We start from the raw sequence: 16,379 nt of genomic DNA, 5'->3' as shown, positions 1-16,379 counted from the left end.
TGATAATTTAGGGATGAGGAAGGGAGGGGATTAGTGGGGCTACAGTTGAGGTACAGCACATACAGTGCAGATGCCCCTTGATTGGGGAATGGAGCAATATAAAGTACAGTATACAGGAAGCTTGCTGCTCCAAGCAGAGGTAAACATTCCCACCTGAGGGTAGCTAAAATAAAAAGGATGCCTCCTCCATTCCTGATCCTTTTTAGACCAGACAAAGCCGAGAAGTTATTTGGTGCCACATTCCAACTCCCCAAATGTTAAAATAATGTGAGGACAAAGCTCTGAGAAGTCAAAAGCATGACTACATACAGAGTTGAAGCATCAACCAAACCACTGCCATCTAGAACATTGATGTGAGCACCACCAGTGCCAGGATACTGATTATGTCCTGTTTTTTTCGAGCCTGAATCATTGTCAGCTGAGGCGTCTCTACATCCGAGTCATCACATAAGCACTGTCCATCCGAAGTCAAAATGTAATGTACTAGTATACAGTATATAACAGTTTCAATTTTTTTGTGCAGGATACTAAAAATAATTTTTGTTGTTTATGCTATTCATTACATGTGATACAATAAACTCATTAATATATTAACTATACACATTTTAAAAACTAAGTAAGTAAAATGATAATAGTTTGAACTACTAAGGATACACTGATACTTACAGCTGTTTGCATCCTAATGAACATAAGAGGAACAAGTTGAGTGAAGATGAGGTCGGTGGGAAGGCAGGGAGCGAGAGCAGCTGCTTGAGTCAGAGCTTCAGCATGCACTCGCCACATGCTTGTGATGCTCAGTGTCTCCTCCCCTTGCTTGATGGCCCCCACCACTTCCATAAGCTCTCCTCTCTGTTCATAATCACATTAGAAATTAAACATTTTATAATTAATTTCCATGTACTGTATATTGATAATGCAATTTATTTTTCCAAGCTCTTCAACCAGCAGTGATACACTAAAACGTAAAAGAATATGAAAATAAATGAATCTGTATCAGGCCTACTGGTTCATGCAAGGACGCTACTATTTACATTCACCCGGTCCCACTTATGTGCTAGTCCGGCCTATATACCTGAAACTTTCCTGTCAGTTTGCTTGTATCATGTTACTTAGTAACGTTTTCCACAAATTTGTAATTTTATTAAAGAAAACTCTTAAGCCTCCAATTTGAAACACTTTTTCATGTTCTACCTTGCTTTAATATTTTAAGAACCCTATTTATATCCTCGTACTTATATCCAATCTCCAATTTCATATTTTCATATGCCATTTAAAATTTGAAGTGCTAACTTACAGGAGACTGTGGAGTAACTGCATTGTGTCTGTGCATGGTGGTGATTATATGAGGAAGGTTGGGCATTAATGCTGCCAATATGTCCAGGCTTTCAGAGCGTAATAACTGTAGAAGTCCCTCCTTCACAAGTCCCACCTCACTACCCACCAAAGTACACAGCTAAAATGGGTGAAGAAATATGAATATTATAGAGTAAGTTTTTTAGTTGTGTCATTCCTTAAAAAGAGGAAAGATTTAGGAATTTATTGAAATACGATATTACACAGCACAATGTACTACTGTACTTTTTTATGTTTTAATAATATTGACTTCAGAATAACATAATGAAACAAAATAATTTAAGATTTTTAAGGAAAAATTCTAACGAATAAAACTGACTACTGTAGTTGTAAATCTAAGTTGAATTTAAATGTTTCAAGCAATAATAGTACTGTACATACCTGATGAAAGGCTGCTGCTACAGTTGTTCGAACCTGTTGACTGGGATCAGTAATGAGAGACGAGACCGTATCGTGCAGACTGGTTCGGTAGGTGGTTGATCCTCCAGCAAATGCTACCATACATGGCAAATTATATGCACACTGCTGCCGACACTCGGCCTCATACTCTCCATTACGAACTTCTGCTACCAAATCTGGCATCTGCAACCACATTAATATAAAATACATAATTCCTTCCTTGAATGATATTGACAAAAACATTATCATTACTATACTGTAATACCATTACTATGCAGTACAGTAATGGTAATGCAATTATATCAATATCAATCAGGGGGAAACAATTATGTATTTTTGTACTCCAAACATTAATGCTTTAATATTTGTGGTGAAAAATTGTCTAAATTTAAGCAAGCTAAAACTTACTCTAAATGTACCTAAAATTGCATATAATTTTCTAGTAACAATCACATATCTTTACCTTCCTTCCAAAATGACAAAATTAAGAATCTTCTTCAAGCACTGTAATAAGTGAAAGCTTCTCTGCATTACCATAAAAATATAGAACACAATGTACAAACACACACACACACACACACAAACAAATTAACTTACTATGAGAGTTACATGCCTGCATGTTACATCTTACATTCACATGCCAATTAAATTTACATGTTAAAAATTAAAAAGCATAAGATACATTGTAACACAGTACTGTACTAAAAAAATTATACAGTGCAATTTATTTCTTTACCGGAAGCTCTGTTTTTTTGGAGTCAGGGAGTCCCAACTTTGCTAGTGTACAGTAAAAATTCAAGAACCAGTTCTTCTGATCTTCAGTCAGTTCATCTGAAAAAAATACATATATACAGTATATACTAAGGCTACATATGTCCTTTTATTTTCTAGTAATTTCTATTTAGTTAAAAATGTTCTACATGTGTTTCTGATTAACAACACAAATGGCTTGAAGTTTACTTTTATTTTACTATTCAGTACATGTACCTGCTTGCTGGTAACACCTTACACAGAATGCAAAATATATTTATCTCCATTATCACAAAGTAATAATACTGTACACAACAATTAAGATATTTAAACATTAAATGCACGTACAAGTCCTTTGATTTAACAATTATACACTTATTAATTACTCACCATGCAGCCCGTGGCATATGCGGCCCAAAAGATGTGCAGTTACAGGTAAAGATGCGTCTTCTACTCTTAGTGCTCGCTCACATACCTTCCTCACAAGTGGAACAAGTGTTCCAACTCGAGTTTCTGATGGGTAAAGTCATAAATAAATAACTTATTTCCATTTTTACTGTATAAATGAATACATTTCAGTTATTGTTGGAGTACAGTGCTGTATTATATGTATAAAATAATTAGACATGGACTGAATACACGAGGCTAAAAAGTCCTTCACAAGTTGGCATCTGATGTGAAGAAGTTGACAATGTAAATGTCAATCAGTCAGTCAAGTTTAGCACCATTGGGTGTGGCCAACTATGGGGAGGGATGACTGAGTCGACAGCCCAACCCTTGGGTAGAGGGACCTTAGTAAGCTTAACAGTTGTCCTTTCTAGAATAATTGCAAATCAGCAAACTATATTTCACAATTTATGTTACTTTAGCATAAGTTATGAAACTTTAACATAAAAAAATATGAAAAACAAAGAATTATGAATACAGTGAAAGTGAAATATCAATGAAAATGAAATACAGTGAAATATCCTAAACCCTTTAATACCCAATAACTGTATTAACTGCTCGCTAATTAATAATTAATGATTAAAATAAGTAAAAAATGATAATAAAACAATTGTCACATGAATATGAACTAAAAAGTAATGAATCATAAGTATAAGAGTTAAAATTTAAGCAAGATTTGACCATATTTTGTAATAAAGCATACTAACCATCATCAAGCAGAGGAATCATAAGCACTACTGTGTTTATCCCGGCCAACCGCACATTGGTCTCCTCGTCAGAGCAGAGATCCACAAGCTCTGGCAGGATGTGAGTCTTGGTGGCATCCAGACCCAGACCCCTTGCCACAGCAGCCAGCTGACTACACATACTGCCTCGTACCTCTCCACATACATCTTGACACAAGCTTTGTACAACACCAACTACTTCAGTTTTCAACCTAGGGGAAGAAATGTATACATCTTTTAACAGAATGCAGTATATCACATTTACAACTGTAAGTATATTTTTCAGCAGATAAAGAACTACTGTAGATATGACACCTAACCCATACATCTGAAAATATAGAAAATGGTGACACTTCAGTCTATCCAGGATCATTATCAAGTGGCTTGGATGCATAATTTTTACCCACTTTATTGAGAGGTAGAACCAAAGAGTCGAAGCTCCACCCCCGCAAGCACAAGTAGGTAAGTACTGTAGAACGAGGGGACACAGATAAAACACTAAACACATGAATAAGACATGTAAGGCAGAAAGAGCTTTTTCAGCATGTAAAAAAATTATAATTAATTAAATAAAATGGCTGTCATTACTAAATCAAAATAAAATTTGTAAATTGCATAGGAAAAATGAGAGAAGAGTCTTTGCATTTAAGTGCCAATGGTTCTAAAAGTGATGCTAAGGCTCTGCCACACAACTCTGCAAGTACATAAATTTGAGTTCACAGCAAACAATACTCACAGGAATGGTTCGAACTTGGTAGCTATTTTTCCAATGAGCTTACAGGCAGCCAGGCGAGCCGACACCTGCTGAGATTGGCCCTTGCTCACTGCTAGAGTTAAAATCTGAAAAAAATACACTATGTAATGATAATATAGTTCATAAGATATATAAAAGCATGCTTTTGCATAATATTATAATTTACCTTTTTAAATGCTGTTAAGTCTTGAGCAGACTTAATCACACACATCAAGATTTTTAGCCATACTTTAAAATCAATCAATATTTGACATTTTCCTATCCAAATTATAATAAAAATACCTGTATGTGATAATATTGACAAATCCTTCACAATCCCCATAATAATAATCATTCTACAAGTTATGAGATGCATCTTTCACAGGTACAGTACTGTAATACCCGACTGTATAACTACATACCTCATCTTTAATGACTTCTTTGGGAAGAAGGTCTATTACATCCAACAGTGTCTCCAACCACGCATTTGCCACCACTGAAGAGTAATAGAGCGATACATTAGTCATATAGTTCAATTTAATACTGTAATAATAAATAATAATTCATGGTGTTGGGGGACTGGCAGCCAGTGTATATAATAATTTAATATTGAATATAATAATATATATAAATGTTAGGCTTATATCGAGGTCCCCCACAAAGTCGAACTAGTGACCTTGGATGCAACCCCACAACAAGCTGACTAACTCCTGAGTACCTACTTACTGCTAGGTGAAGAGATGCATTAGGTAATAGGAAATGCACCCCTCAACCTTTTCTGTCCCACCCGGGATCCAAACCTGGAATTCCCGATTGTGAGTTAGGAATAAACCTGACTGTACTACGAGACCCCTCAGTCAGCCTGTATTAGTCCTACCATTATCTAGCAAAATGCTGTGTTAGTGACTTTGTATGAATGTAAAAATACTAATCTTATGTAATCTCACCAACCCATTGTACCTTCTTGCAAATATTATTATTATTATTATTATTATTATCTGAATGTCTAAGACATTAAACATATGTTACTTCATCCTGTATTTCTCTCAAAAATACATTCTAGTTCTGAATAATAATGTATTCAATGGAATTTTACCAATAAGGATCTGTGATTTCAGAAAGCGTGGGTTTTTCAGTATAGAGAAAAAAGAATGACTAGACTTGCGCCTGGCTGCGCGCACAGCGGCCAAGGGATACTTAAAATGAGGCCAGGTCAAGCACCCCATATATAGAACTACGGGCTCGCCATAGCCCGTGCTACCTGGAACTTTTTGTTCCAGGTAGCGAATCTTAAACATCTTCATCATCAAGCACCCAGGCGGTGCACCAAGGCCAACAGAAACAGAGGCCACCAAAAAACCACTACCATTCCAACTGAATGGTGAACAAAAGCTAGAACAAGTCAGGGAATATGCCGATGCATTCATTATGCGAGCACCAGACAATATATACAATGACTACGACACGAAAGGCACTCTACCTAGCCGGCAAATCCACACCTTCCATGCCAACGAGTTCCAGGCCATCCCCAAACAGAACCACGAAAAAACAGCTGCAAATAAAACCTGACTATATGTACCAGTTCTATGACCTGGAGACACTCAATCCGACTACTTTAAACTGTATCCCGTGCGGCAAGCAACCAACATATAAACCTACGGCTTATGGAGAGCAGAATAAAAAGGTCAAGCCATGAAGACCAAAGATACGTCTACAGAACCACACTGAAAGCGGAAGCTTTCCTTCCCTTCTTTAGAAGGATAGGGACTTAATTTTGCTCGTTTTTATTTACTTTTTTTCTTGCCACCATATCCACCACTGTGGAGATCATCACCCAAGACAGAAAATATTAGGTTTTAGTCTTGAGTGTTTTTCCTGCCCGAAATGCTTTGCGTAATAGTGGCTTTAGGCATTGTATGTACTAGCTCTATCTATAAATTCAGCAATATTTGTATCACCCCTTGTATGTATGTACTTTACCTGAATAAACATTTGAATTTTTAAATTTTAAAACTCTACCAAGATAAAGAAGACTCCACCAAGATATCCAGCACCACCCAAGGGATCCAGCCTCATCACTCAGCTTTATATGGAGCTTTGTCCGAAGCTTTGCCTGAAACGCTATGCGTACTAGTGGCTTTAGGTATTGTATATACTATCTCTATCTTTAAATCTATCATTATGTATGTAAACCAATGGATGTACCTTTACCTAAATAAAGAATCTGAATCTGAGTTGTTCAGCATCAATCTAGGCATGCAGTTGGGTCAAGCCCTGGCACTTTTTCTTCAACTCCAGCCCTTCCTCTCACCGACTTCTCTTCAGCTGCACCCCACTCCCCGCTCGCCCCTTGGGTATTTTGTACCGTATATTGAAGACGAAGAAGCACCCTCCCTTTCCACCCAGCCGGCGGTAGCGAGCGGCTGGCTCGCTAATGTGTTAAGGCTGCCCTTACAGTATAAGACAGGTGTCGAGGTAAGTATGCATCTATTTATTTATTTTATTTATTTATGCATATACCAGAAGGTACATTGGGATTGTGAGGATATATAATATGGTAATTACAATCTTGTAAAGCCACTAGTACGCGCAGCGTTTCGGGCAGGTCCTTAATCTAACCTATTGTTGTTCTTACCAGGGTCCTTGCTGTCGATGGAGGTGAGTATGGACTTGAGGAAGGTGTGCGTGAAGTTGGTGTGCGGGACGAGGTCTCCCTGGAGGAAGGTGAGAGCCTCTTGGGGTGCTCGTGGGGCCTCCTGCGTGTCAAGCCCCAACACCCCACCTACGCCCCCACCTTCACCCCCTCCGCCCGCCAGCAGGGACAACCCAGAGTGCACTCTGAAAGATCAAGATTTCATAACATTTGTATAGTACAAAATTTATACAAAATGCATACATACACAAATACATTAAAGGCTCTTACACAAACATGAGAACTAGGCTGGTGTAACTGGAAAATGGTGGGACAGGTGTCTCTCTGGTGGGATACAGAGGTAACGACAGGAATAATGCTGTTGAGAGATGCGAGATTACAGCAGCACACCTCAAAGATCAGCACTGCAGCTTATTCTATTTCTGATATACATCAGCAACCCGACAGGAATTAGATAAATTTATACCCAAAAAAATGAAGACTAATAAGACTACTCAATAGTTCGATCATTAGAGCTTCCCCCTCACACACGTGGGGTCTGCGGTTCGAGTTACCTACAGTGTGGGGAGTTCCACCTGGGCAGCCGTAGGGTGAAGACGTGTCGTCTGAACACTCCGGCAGTTAGGGAAGGTTGCAGTTTTTGCCGGCAGGGGGTGTGGGGGTCTCTTACCCTCCCTGTCCAGTGTTGTTGCCTGCCTGGCTGCGTGCTGACGTGGCCGTTTTGACATGGGGGGCCTAGCCATTCCTCCTGTGTTACGGGTAAATTCCGTGGGCCTGGAATTCTTGTGTAAGGCTGGTTATCCGGCCATTGAGTTAGTTATGTGCGACATGCTTCGTGTCCCGGTGGAAGCTGTGTATGGAGTTGAGCTTGTTACGGCCCACCGGGTGATTGTCAAGTTCGTGGGGGAGGAGGAGTATCGGGACTTCCTCCGGCGGAACGAGGGGCGTTCATTGCAGTTGCCGGATGGCGCCGGCTCCGTTACGATCTCGGACCTAAGTGGTGCCCTGACATATGTCAGTGTGCACGGTGCACCCCTGGAGTTCCCTGAAGACCTTCTCCGGGGCTTCTTCGGGAGGTATGGTGCAGTCATCAGTGTGCTGGTGAACAAGCTGTCCTCGGGGAAGTATGCTGGGAAGCAGACGAACGTCCGTACATTAGGTATGCGCCTGCGGTCGGATATCCCGTCTTCTGTCCGGCTGCTGGGCTACTACGTTCGGGTGTATTATGCCCGGCAGCCCCGTACTTGTTTCCGGTGTGGCCAGTTGGGGCATCAGGCTGCCGGGTGCTCTGAGACCCCTGCTGCACCCGTTAACATATTCCGGGAGGAGGATTTCCCGCCGCTCCCTCAGGACGTGGATTCCGGGGATGAAGTGGAGCAGGTCCCAGTCGCTGCTGATGCGGCCCCTCCTGCATCACCCGACAAGCCCCCGGTGCTTGTTGTCCCTCAGCCGAGTGCGTCTGCGTCTTCCTCGACTCCTGCTGCTGCGCCTGGTCCTGCACCCTCGCCAGGTGTACCGGCTGTGGTGGGTGTTGGGGGGCTGCGGAGCATCCTGTTGTGTGCGGCCCGGTTCCCCATGTGGTTGAGGCTGCTGCAGTACTGCGACGGGCGTTGGTTCGCCCGGTTCGTGAGGGCCGTGGTCTGGGTCCGCCTCCGGCTGTGAGGATGTGCAGCCCGTGCCCAAGCGTTCTAGGCGCTCTTCTACTGCTTGGGCTGATATGGAGGACTACGCCGCGGGTGGTGCTTCGGGAGATGGTGTGGCAATCCCGGGTGCTTCGTGCTCTACGACACTGGTGGTGGCTGATGTCCATGTGTCAGCTGTTGACGATGGTTGTGCGTCTAATTTACCTCCTGTTCTTTCTCCTGCAGAAGGTTCTACGCAGTGGGAGGTGGTTGCTCCTACAGGAGTGGATGGTGTGGATCCTGGTGCGAGCCGGGTATCAAGCTGGTGCTGAAAAAGGATGCCAAGCGTGGGGGGTCCCAGCAGGTACAACGTTCGGTGGTTGACGAGGGGCCCTGTGAGGCAGCTGAGGAGGCTCCCAGTGTGCTGCCCATTGCCCGGCCTCATGGGAAGGTGCCTCTCCCTCTCATCTTGGCCTCCGGAGTGGCGATTGATGATGACCATCCGTTGAATTTTGAAATTGTTGACCGTGTGCGTCCTGATCCGTGATGCCCTTCTACCATCTGGATTCGTCGGGCTAAGTGTTTTATTGTAGGTGTGCCAGAGTTAATGCCCGATCCTCGTACGCTCAATAGTGACCATGTTTCGGAGGACATTATGTTACTTTGGGAGGCGTACTGTATTCGCTTCCCGGCGGAAGAGTGGCCGGACAAGTATGAGATCTTTTCGTAGTCTGTGTGCTTGTTGTGTGTTTGGTGTGGTGTTGTGATGTTTTGTTGTATTTTTCTTTTGTTTTCTTGTGTTTTTGATGTCGGCCCTTCAGGCCAGTGTTTAGTGACTTTGTATGGTTGTGTATTGATTTGTTTGTTTCTTGATGTACTTTGTTGTTGCATTCTTGGTCCTTCAGGCTAGTTGTTGTGTTTATGCCTGTTTTGTTTTCAGGTGTGCATGTTTATTGTTATTGTTTATTTTGGCCTCGCCTTTTGTTTACGGGGCGGATGGCTTGGTGTTTTTTTTTTTAATGTATTGGTTTTATGTTGCTTTCCCTGTTGTACGTGTTTAGACAGTATTGTGTTTGCACTGTTCTGTTTCCTGCTATGCCTCTTGTTATATGTTTTGTTTTTCTGGAGGTGTTGTTTTGTACTGTGATTGTATTCTGTTTTGTGCTTTGATGTATGCTGTATTTTTCATGTTTTTCTTGTGTATGTGTTTTGTTGTGCTATGCTGTCGGCCCTTCTGGCCGGTGGTCTATTGTTTTCCTTTATGTATTCTGTATTTTTATTGTGTTTAATTTGCATGCTCTGCATGTAAAAATAATAATAAAAAAATAAAAATAAATAAAAAAAATAATAAAAATAATAAAAAAAGTTACCTACAGCCCAGGTGAATGGAAATTTATATTCATGTTTGCAAACACTGCAGGATTCATCAAGCACTCAATTGTCTGCTTACGAAACCTCTACATCTTTCATTGACCATGGCGGCTTGGGGTTGGTTTATTAAATAGTTTACGAGCTCTGAAACACCCCGAGGTCATTCTCAACACAAGGTCATTATTGTTACAGACCTTTGAAGCTCAAGTATGTTTATTGAGACAAGCCTTTGAAGTATACCTTTGAAGCTCATAAACTGTTTAATAAATGCAAACTATGTCGTCATGATTGAGGGAAGATGTACGGGTTTCGTAAGTGGATATTTAAGTACTAGACAGATGTGGCCTGCAGCCTGGTTGAAGCCTGCGTATAGTTATGAGTACGATCGTTACACAAACTTGCTCAAAAGGCTGACAAACAACACTGCAATAAAAATATACAATGAAACTAAGTACTTTCGAGTTTCCGTGCAGCACAGGACAGGGCGAAAGAAAGGTTTTTTATTTCCTTAAAATTGTAATACATAATTTGAAGCAAAAATAAATGTGTGCACATGTGCACACGGCTGCGTGCGCGGCGTGCACACGAACCGTCCTGATTGTTGCCAGATTGATTGATTGATAGAGATTAAGCCACCCAAGAGATGCACGGGCATGAATAGCCCGTAAGTGGTGGCCCTTTTGAGCCATTACCAGTATCAAGAGATGATACTAGAGATCTGTGGAGGTGCGACTGCACCCTGCGTGACGGGAGATGTCTCCCGGACCAAATGGTGTTGCCAGATTGATTGTTTGATAGAGATTAAGCCACCCAAGAGGTGCACAGGCATGAATAGCCCTTAAGATTGTTCCCACTACCTGCGGCCCCTTTATAGTGCACCACATACTCATCCTGTCAGGCACTAGTTCAGACCTTCTAGTACGTTGTCATGTGTTCTTAAAAATGTGGATGAAGATGGCCTCCACCACCTCCAGTATATTCACAATGTTTCCCCACTCATACACTGAAAGAGTACTGCCTCATAGGCACGAGTGGAGGCTACTAACACAAATGAGTTGAAGAAATGTAAGGAAATACTCGTACTCAATACCGGTGATCAACAAGTGGAATGTACAGAAAGAAGAGTTGTGGAAGCCGCCTCATTCCACAACTTTAAGGCCAGACTCAACACAGAATTTGAACGTCAGAATAGTTAAATTATAAGGCAGCATGCAGACGATGAGTCACAATAACGTGGCTGAAGATATGATGACCAGACCACACACTAGAAGATGAGGAGACGACGACGTTTTGGTCCGTCCTGGACCATTACCATGTCGATTGTCTTGATTGTCATCACAGGGCAACAGGTACAATATGGAAAGTGAAAATTAAGTCAGAGGTAAGAGATCCAGTGTGAAATGCCTGCCCCCAGCATCCATGGCTCCTACCGCAGGCAGTAGAGTCAGGTGTGCGCTGAGGTCACCCACAGGTGTCTCCTTTACTTTCACTTGCAGATGAGCTGTATGACACCAGATGAGTTTTACAACATATATATATACGTGACTTGTCGAGGCATACACAACGCACTACCATTTTCGTTCCATAAACTGAATCACTGGAAGCAGTACAAATTCAAACTACTGTACAACATATGTAGGCTTACTTGCAACATAATGGAGAACATACATAATTATAGTATCTATGAGGTCTATGGTGGGAGCAGTGTAGAGCATGACTAGCGGAAGTACGTGAGTCACTCATAATGACACGTGTTCCTGGGCCATACGGCACATTGCACCACCCCCATTGATGGGGAAACACCCCCCCAACCACCCACCTTGCAAAGGGAAGGAAGAGAGCTGGGGACGAATAAAACAAAATTCATTTTCTTCACGCCCACTACCGCCACGGGTGGTGGACATGTGGGCGTGTTGAACCGAGTCATCACCAGTCGAGCCTGGCCACCCGGGCCGGTCTCGGGGGAGGAGTAGAACTCCCGCAACCATCTTCAGATATGCTCCAGGTACGTACAGAACGATGCCTGCTTTATATTCCTACACACCTGCTTACTCGTTGCCACAAGCACAATCATCGCCAGTAATTGTATAACGCACACCTTCTTCACCTTTGACCTGATTTACAAAACCCCGAAGTCACGTCATTGGAGGCCCGTACCGCATCCCTTGTGGGCCAGCTGGGAGGGAGCCCGCCAGATCATGCGACACACGCACACAGGGGAATATAATAATCAGTAATAAAGAGAAGCCACGGGTTGGGTAGGTGGTGTGAGAGAGGGGGAGGAGGAGGTGGTGCCTGGCGTCACAGGTCGATGAATGTGACGCCAGAGGTAAGGTAAAAAAACTCCGTTGTTGACGTCAAATTCACTGTATCCCTGCTGACCAGACCACACACTAGAAAGTGAAGGGACGACGATCTTTCGGTCCGTCCTGGACCATTCTCAAGTCACTGTATCCCCCCCCCCCCCTCACCCTTCGATTAAGAGACATGAGCAAATTTATATTAATAATATAGATGTATATATATATGCATATTACATTTTTGTTTATAAGTTATTTTTTGATTGCAGTCAATCACAGGAAATTATGCTCGGCGCCCCGTGCAGTCATGGTGGCATATATCATAATATATTATTTAATATCCACACAGTTATAAATCCTTCCGTTCTCATGATACAAAAATATTGTGGTGGAAGTTGGTGTGGTGGTGACTGTGGTAGTGGTGGTGATGATGGTTGTGGTTGATGGTGGTGGTGATGATGGTTGTGGTTGGTGGTGGTGGTGGTGATGATGGTTGTGGTTGGTGGTGGTGGTGATGATGGTTGTGGTTGATGGTGGTGGTGATGATGATTGTGGTTGGTGGTGGTGGTGATGATGGTTGTGGTTGATGGTGGTGGTGATGATGGTTGTGGTTGATGGTGGTGGTGATGATGATTGTGGTTGGTGGTGGTGGTGATGATGGTTGTGGTTGGTGGTGGTGGTGATGATGGTTGTGGTTGATGGTGGTGGTGATGATGATTGTGGTTGGTGGTGGTGGTGATGATGGTTGTGGTTGATGGTGGTGGTGATGATGATTGTGGTTGGTGGTGGTGGTGATGATGGTTGTGGTTGGTGGTGGTGGTGATGATGATTGTGGTTGGTGGTGGTGGTGATGATGATTGTGGTTGGTGGTGGTGGTGATGATGATTGTGGTTGGTGGTGGTGGTGATGATGGTTGTGGTTGGTGGTGGTGGTGATGATGGTTGTGGTTGGTGGTGGTGGTGATGATGGTTGTGGTTGGTGGTGGTGGTGATGATGGTTGTGGTTGGTGGTGGTGGTGATGATGGTTGTGGTTGGTGGTGGTGGTGATGATGATTGTGGTTGGTGGTGGTGGTGATGATGGTTGTGGTTGGTGGTGGTGGTGATGATGGTTGTGGTTGGTGGTGGTGGTGATGATGGTTGTGGTTGGTGGTGGTGGTGATGATGGTTGTGGTTGGTGGTGGTGGTGATGATGGTTGTGGTTGGTGGTGGTGGTGATGATGATTGTGGTTGGTGGTGGTGGTGATGATGGTTGTGGTTGGTGGTGGTGGTGATGATGGTTGTGGTTGGTGGTGGTGGTGATGATGGTTGCGGTGGTGGTTGGCGTGATTGTGGGGGACGTGGGGGGGGGGGTGAGGTTATGAAGGTACAATATCAGTACATACTGTACTAAGGGGTGCATACCCCTTAGAATCTTGTATGTTGTGATCATATCCCCTTGTCTACTACGACGAAAAACGATACTACGTGGTTGTTTAGTTCCTGATACCAGAGCACATTGTCTTTGATGAAACTTACACACACACACACACACACACACACACACACACACACACACACACACACACACACACACACACACACACACACACACTGGGGGGGGTCTGACAGCTGAGCGGACAGCGCGCAGGACTCGTAATTCTGCTGCCCGGGTTCGATTCCTGGACTAGGCAGAAACAAATGGGCAAAGTTTCTTTTACCCTGATGCCCCTGTTACCTAGCAGTAACTAGATACCCGGGAGTTAGACAGCTGTTACGGAGCTGCTTCCTGGGTGTGTGTGTGTGTGTGTGTGTGTGTGAAGAAAAAAAATAGTTAGTAGTTATAGTTGATTGATTGACAGTTGAGAGGCGGGCCGAAAGAGCAGAGCTCAACCCCCGCAAGAACAACTAGGTGAAATACAACTACGTGAATACACACCCCAGGGAGTGAACATAACCCTAACTATAATGTTGACCAGACCACACACTAGAAGGTGAAGGGACGACGACGTTTCGGTCCGTCCTGGACCATTCTCAAGTCCTTCGACTTGAGAATTGTCCAGGACGGACCGAAACGTCGTCGTCCCTTCACCTTCTAGTGTGTGGTCTGGTCAACATACTTTAGCCACGTTATTGTGACTCATCGCCCAACTATAATACTAGAAGCCCACAGCAGAAGAATAACGTCAGCAGCACATGCCAAACTGGCCAACATTTCCGCCCCAAAACTTGGACAAAGAAACCTTCAGGTCATATACACAACATATGTACGACCCAGTTTTGAATACGTAGCCTTCCCTTGAAGCCACCCAAGGCAATGGTAGAAGATTGAAGATATGTGAAAAGGCTCGTTTCTGAACTGAGGAGCTTGAGCTATAAGAAAAGACTAGGGTATAAAATTTCCCTATACTGGTGCAGGAAAGACTGAGGGATCAAGACCTCGCCACTGGAGGAGAGGAAGAATAGAGGGCACATGATAACGACATAAGATTTTAACCATAAACAACAAAGTAAAACAAATGAATTGTTTAAAGCTAGCAACAGCAGACGGTGATTTAGATAGAAATTCTACGCGAATAAGAAGAAGAAAAGCCAGAAAGTACATCTTCAGTGTTAAGAGTCATGACAAACCATCAGTCTTCAACACCAGAAAAGTCAGCGGCTTCAGAAAAAGTTGGGCCAGCTTGTGCTTCACTGTGGCGCCGCTACCTTCCCCAGTGGCACCGCACCACCAGCGCCATCTATCACTTGGAACATGTTCTCACAACAAAAGGTGTTGAAGTAATAGTCAGCTGACCAAATGATTGCCTGGCTCACTGATGGCTACAGCGTCTCCCTCAACCATATACAAATGAAGCCTAGCATAACCATATACAAATGAAGCCTAACATAACCATATACAAATGAAGCCTAGCATAACCATATACAAATGAAGCCTAGCATAACCATATACAAATGAAGCCTAACATAAAATCATATATTCATCATAAATAACCACAGAAAAGCAGTTGTTAGTACCCAAATTTAAAATGCGCTGAGGTAAGAAAACAGTTTTCTGCTTGTAAAATGCTTGTTGAAGCCGAGATGATAGATAACGGAGAGGGCGGGCAGGCAGGCCGGCGAGCAGTGAGTATTCATCTCTACTTGTGCTTGTGGGGGTTGAGCTCTGCTCTTTCGGCCCGCCTCTCAACTCTCAATCAATCAACTGTTACTATTATTTTTTTTTTACATACATACACACCCCCAGGAAGCAGCCCGTAACAGCTGTCTAACTCCCAGGTACCTATTTACTGCTAGGTAACAGGAGCATCAGCGTGAAAGAAACTCTGCCCATTTTGTTTCTGCCATCACAGGGATCGAACCCGGACCCTAGGATTACGTGAGCGAACAGAGAAGTTAGGAATAAAGATATGACTGGCTTTTCCAACGGGTGACAGTTTAGCTAATATAAAAAGGACTGGGGTTTGGTTGTGGAGTGATTGAGGGGAATGAGCGAGAGCGGCTGCAGGAGAAGGGTTGTGGCCCCAGAGATGTGGAGCACAGGCAGGAACACCCAGTGACGGAGTACAGCCTGTGGTTTGTTGTTGTTATAGATTCAGCTACTCGGAACAAGTTCCAAGCAGCACGGGCTATGGTGAGCGCGTAACTTACCTGGTACAGGAGTTGGGCAAGTAGCACGGGCTATGGTGAGCCCGTAGAGGACTTACCTGGCACAGGAGCCGTGCTGTGTGTGTGGAGCGTGTGGTGTAGTGTGCGGCTCTGAAACAACGCTTGCAATTGGAGTAGGGATTACGGGCTATTCATGCCCGTGCCACCTCTTGGCTGGCTTAATCTTTATCAATCAATCAATCCGGAGTAGGGTCAAATTAACTGATTGATAATTTATCTATCGGGGGTCATTGGCATCATATAAAATCCAGTATGAATGAAACCATTGTGTTAGGTTTGTATATTTCTGCTCGACTTTCCGCAAATCAATCCAGCTGGAATGTACAGGACTCCGTGGCCTAACAGTTCCTTATTCCTAGATGATGGAACACACACTTTATT

The 16,379-nt window shown here is 43.3% G+C and overlaps 1 protein-coding gene across 1 annotated transcript in view; it reads right to left on the bottom strand.

Moving 5' to 3' along the window:
* LOC138365306 (serine/arginine repetitive matrix protein 2-like) overlaps nt 1–16,379 on the bottom strand; it is a 92,871-nt gene that overhangs the window by 20,339 nt on the left and 56,153 nt on the right. The window contains exons 4-12 of the mRNA XM_069325595.1: nt 7,043–7,245; nt 4,830–4,903; nt 4,411–4,514; nt 3,657–3,886; nt 2,893–3,015; nt 2,489–2,583; nt 1,735–1,935; nt 1,295–1,453; nt 667–849 (exon numbers count right to left, since the gene is read on the bottom strand). Of these exons, the coding sequence (XP_069181696.1) occupies nt 667–849; nt 1,295–1,453; nt 1,735–1,935; nt 2,489–2,583; nt 2,893–3,015; nt 3,657–3,886; nt 4,411–4,514; nt 4,830–4,903; nt 7,043–7,245 (1,372 nt within the window). The remainder of the gene's footprint in view (nt 1–666; nt 850–1,294; nt 1,454–1,734; nt 1,936–2,488; nt 2,584–2,892; nt 3,016–3,656; nt 3,887–4,410; nt 4,515–4,829; nt 4,904–7,042; nt 7,246–16,379) is intronic.

The sequence above is a fragment of the Procambarus clarkii genome, chromosome 16 (genome assembly GCF_040958095.1).
Source record: "Procambarus clarkii isolate CNS0578487 chromosome 16, FALCON_Pclarkii_2.0, whole genome shotgun sequence".
Taxonomy (NCBI): Eukaryota; Metazoa; Arthropoda; class Malacostraca; order Decapoda; family Cambaridae; genus Procambarus; species Procambarus clarkii.
The sequence above is the reverse complement of the archived record's forward strand: the minus strand, read 5'-3'. Positions and strand labels throughout refer to the sequence as shown.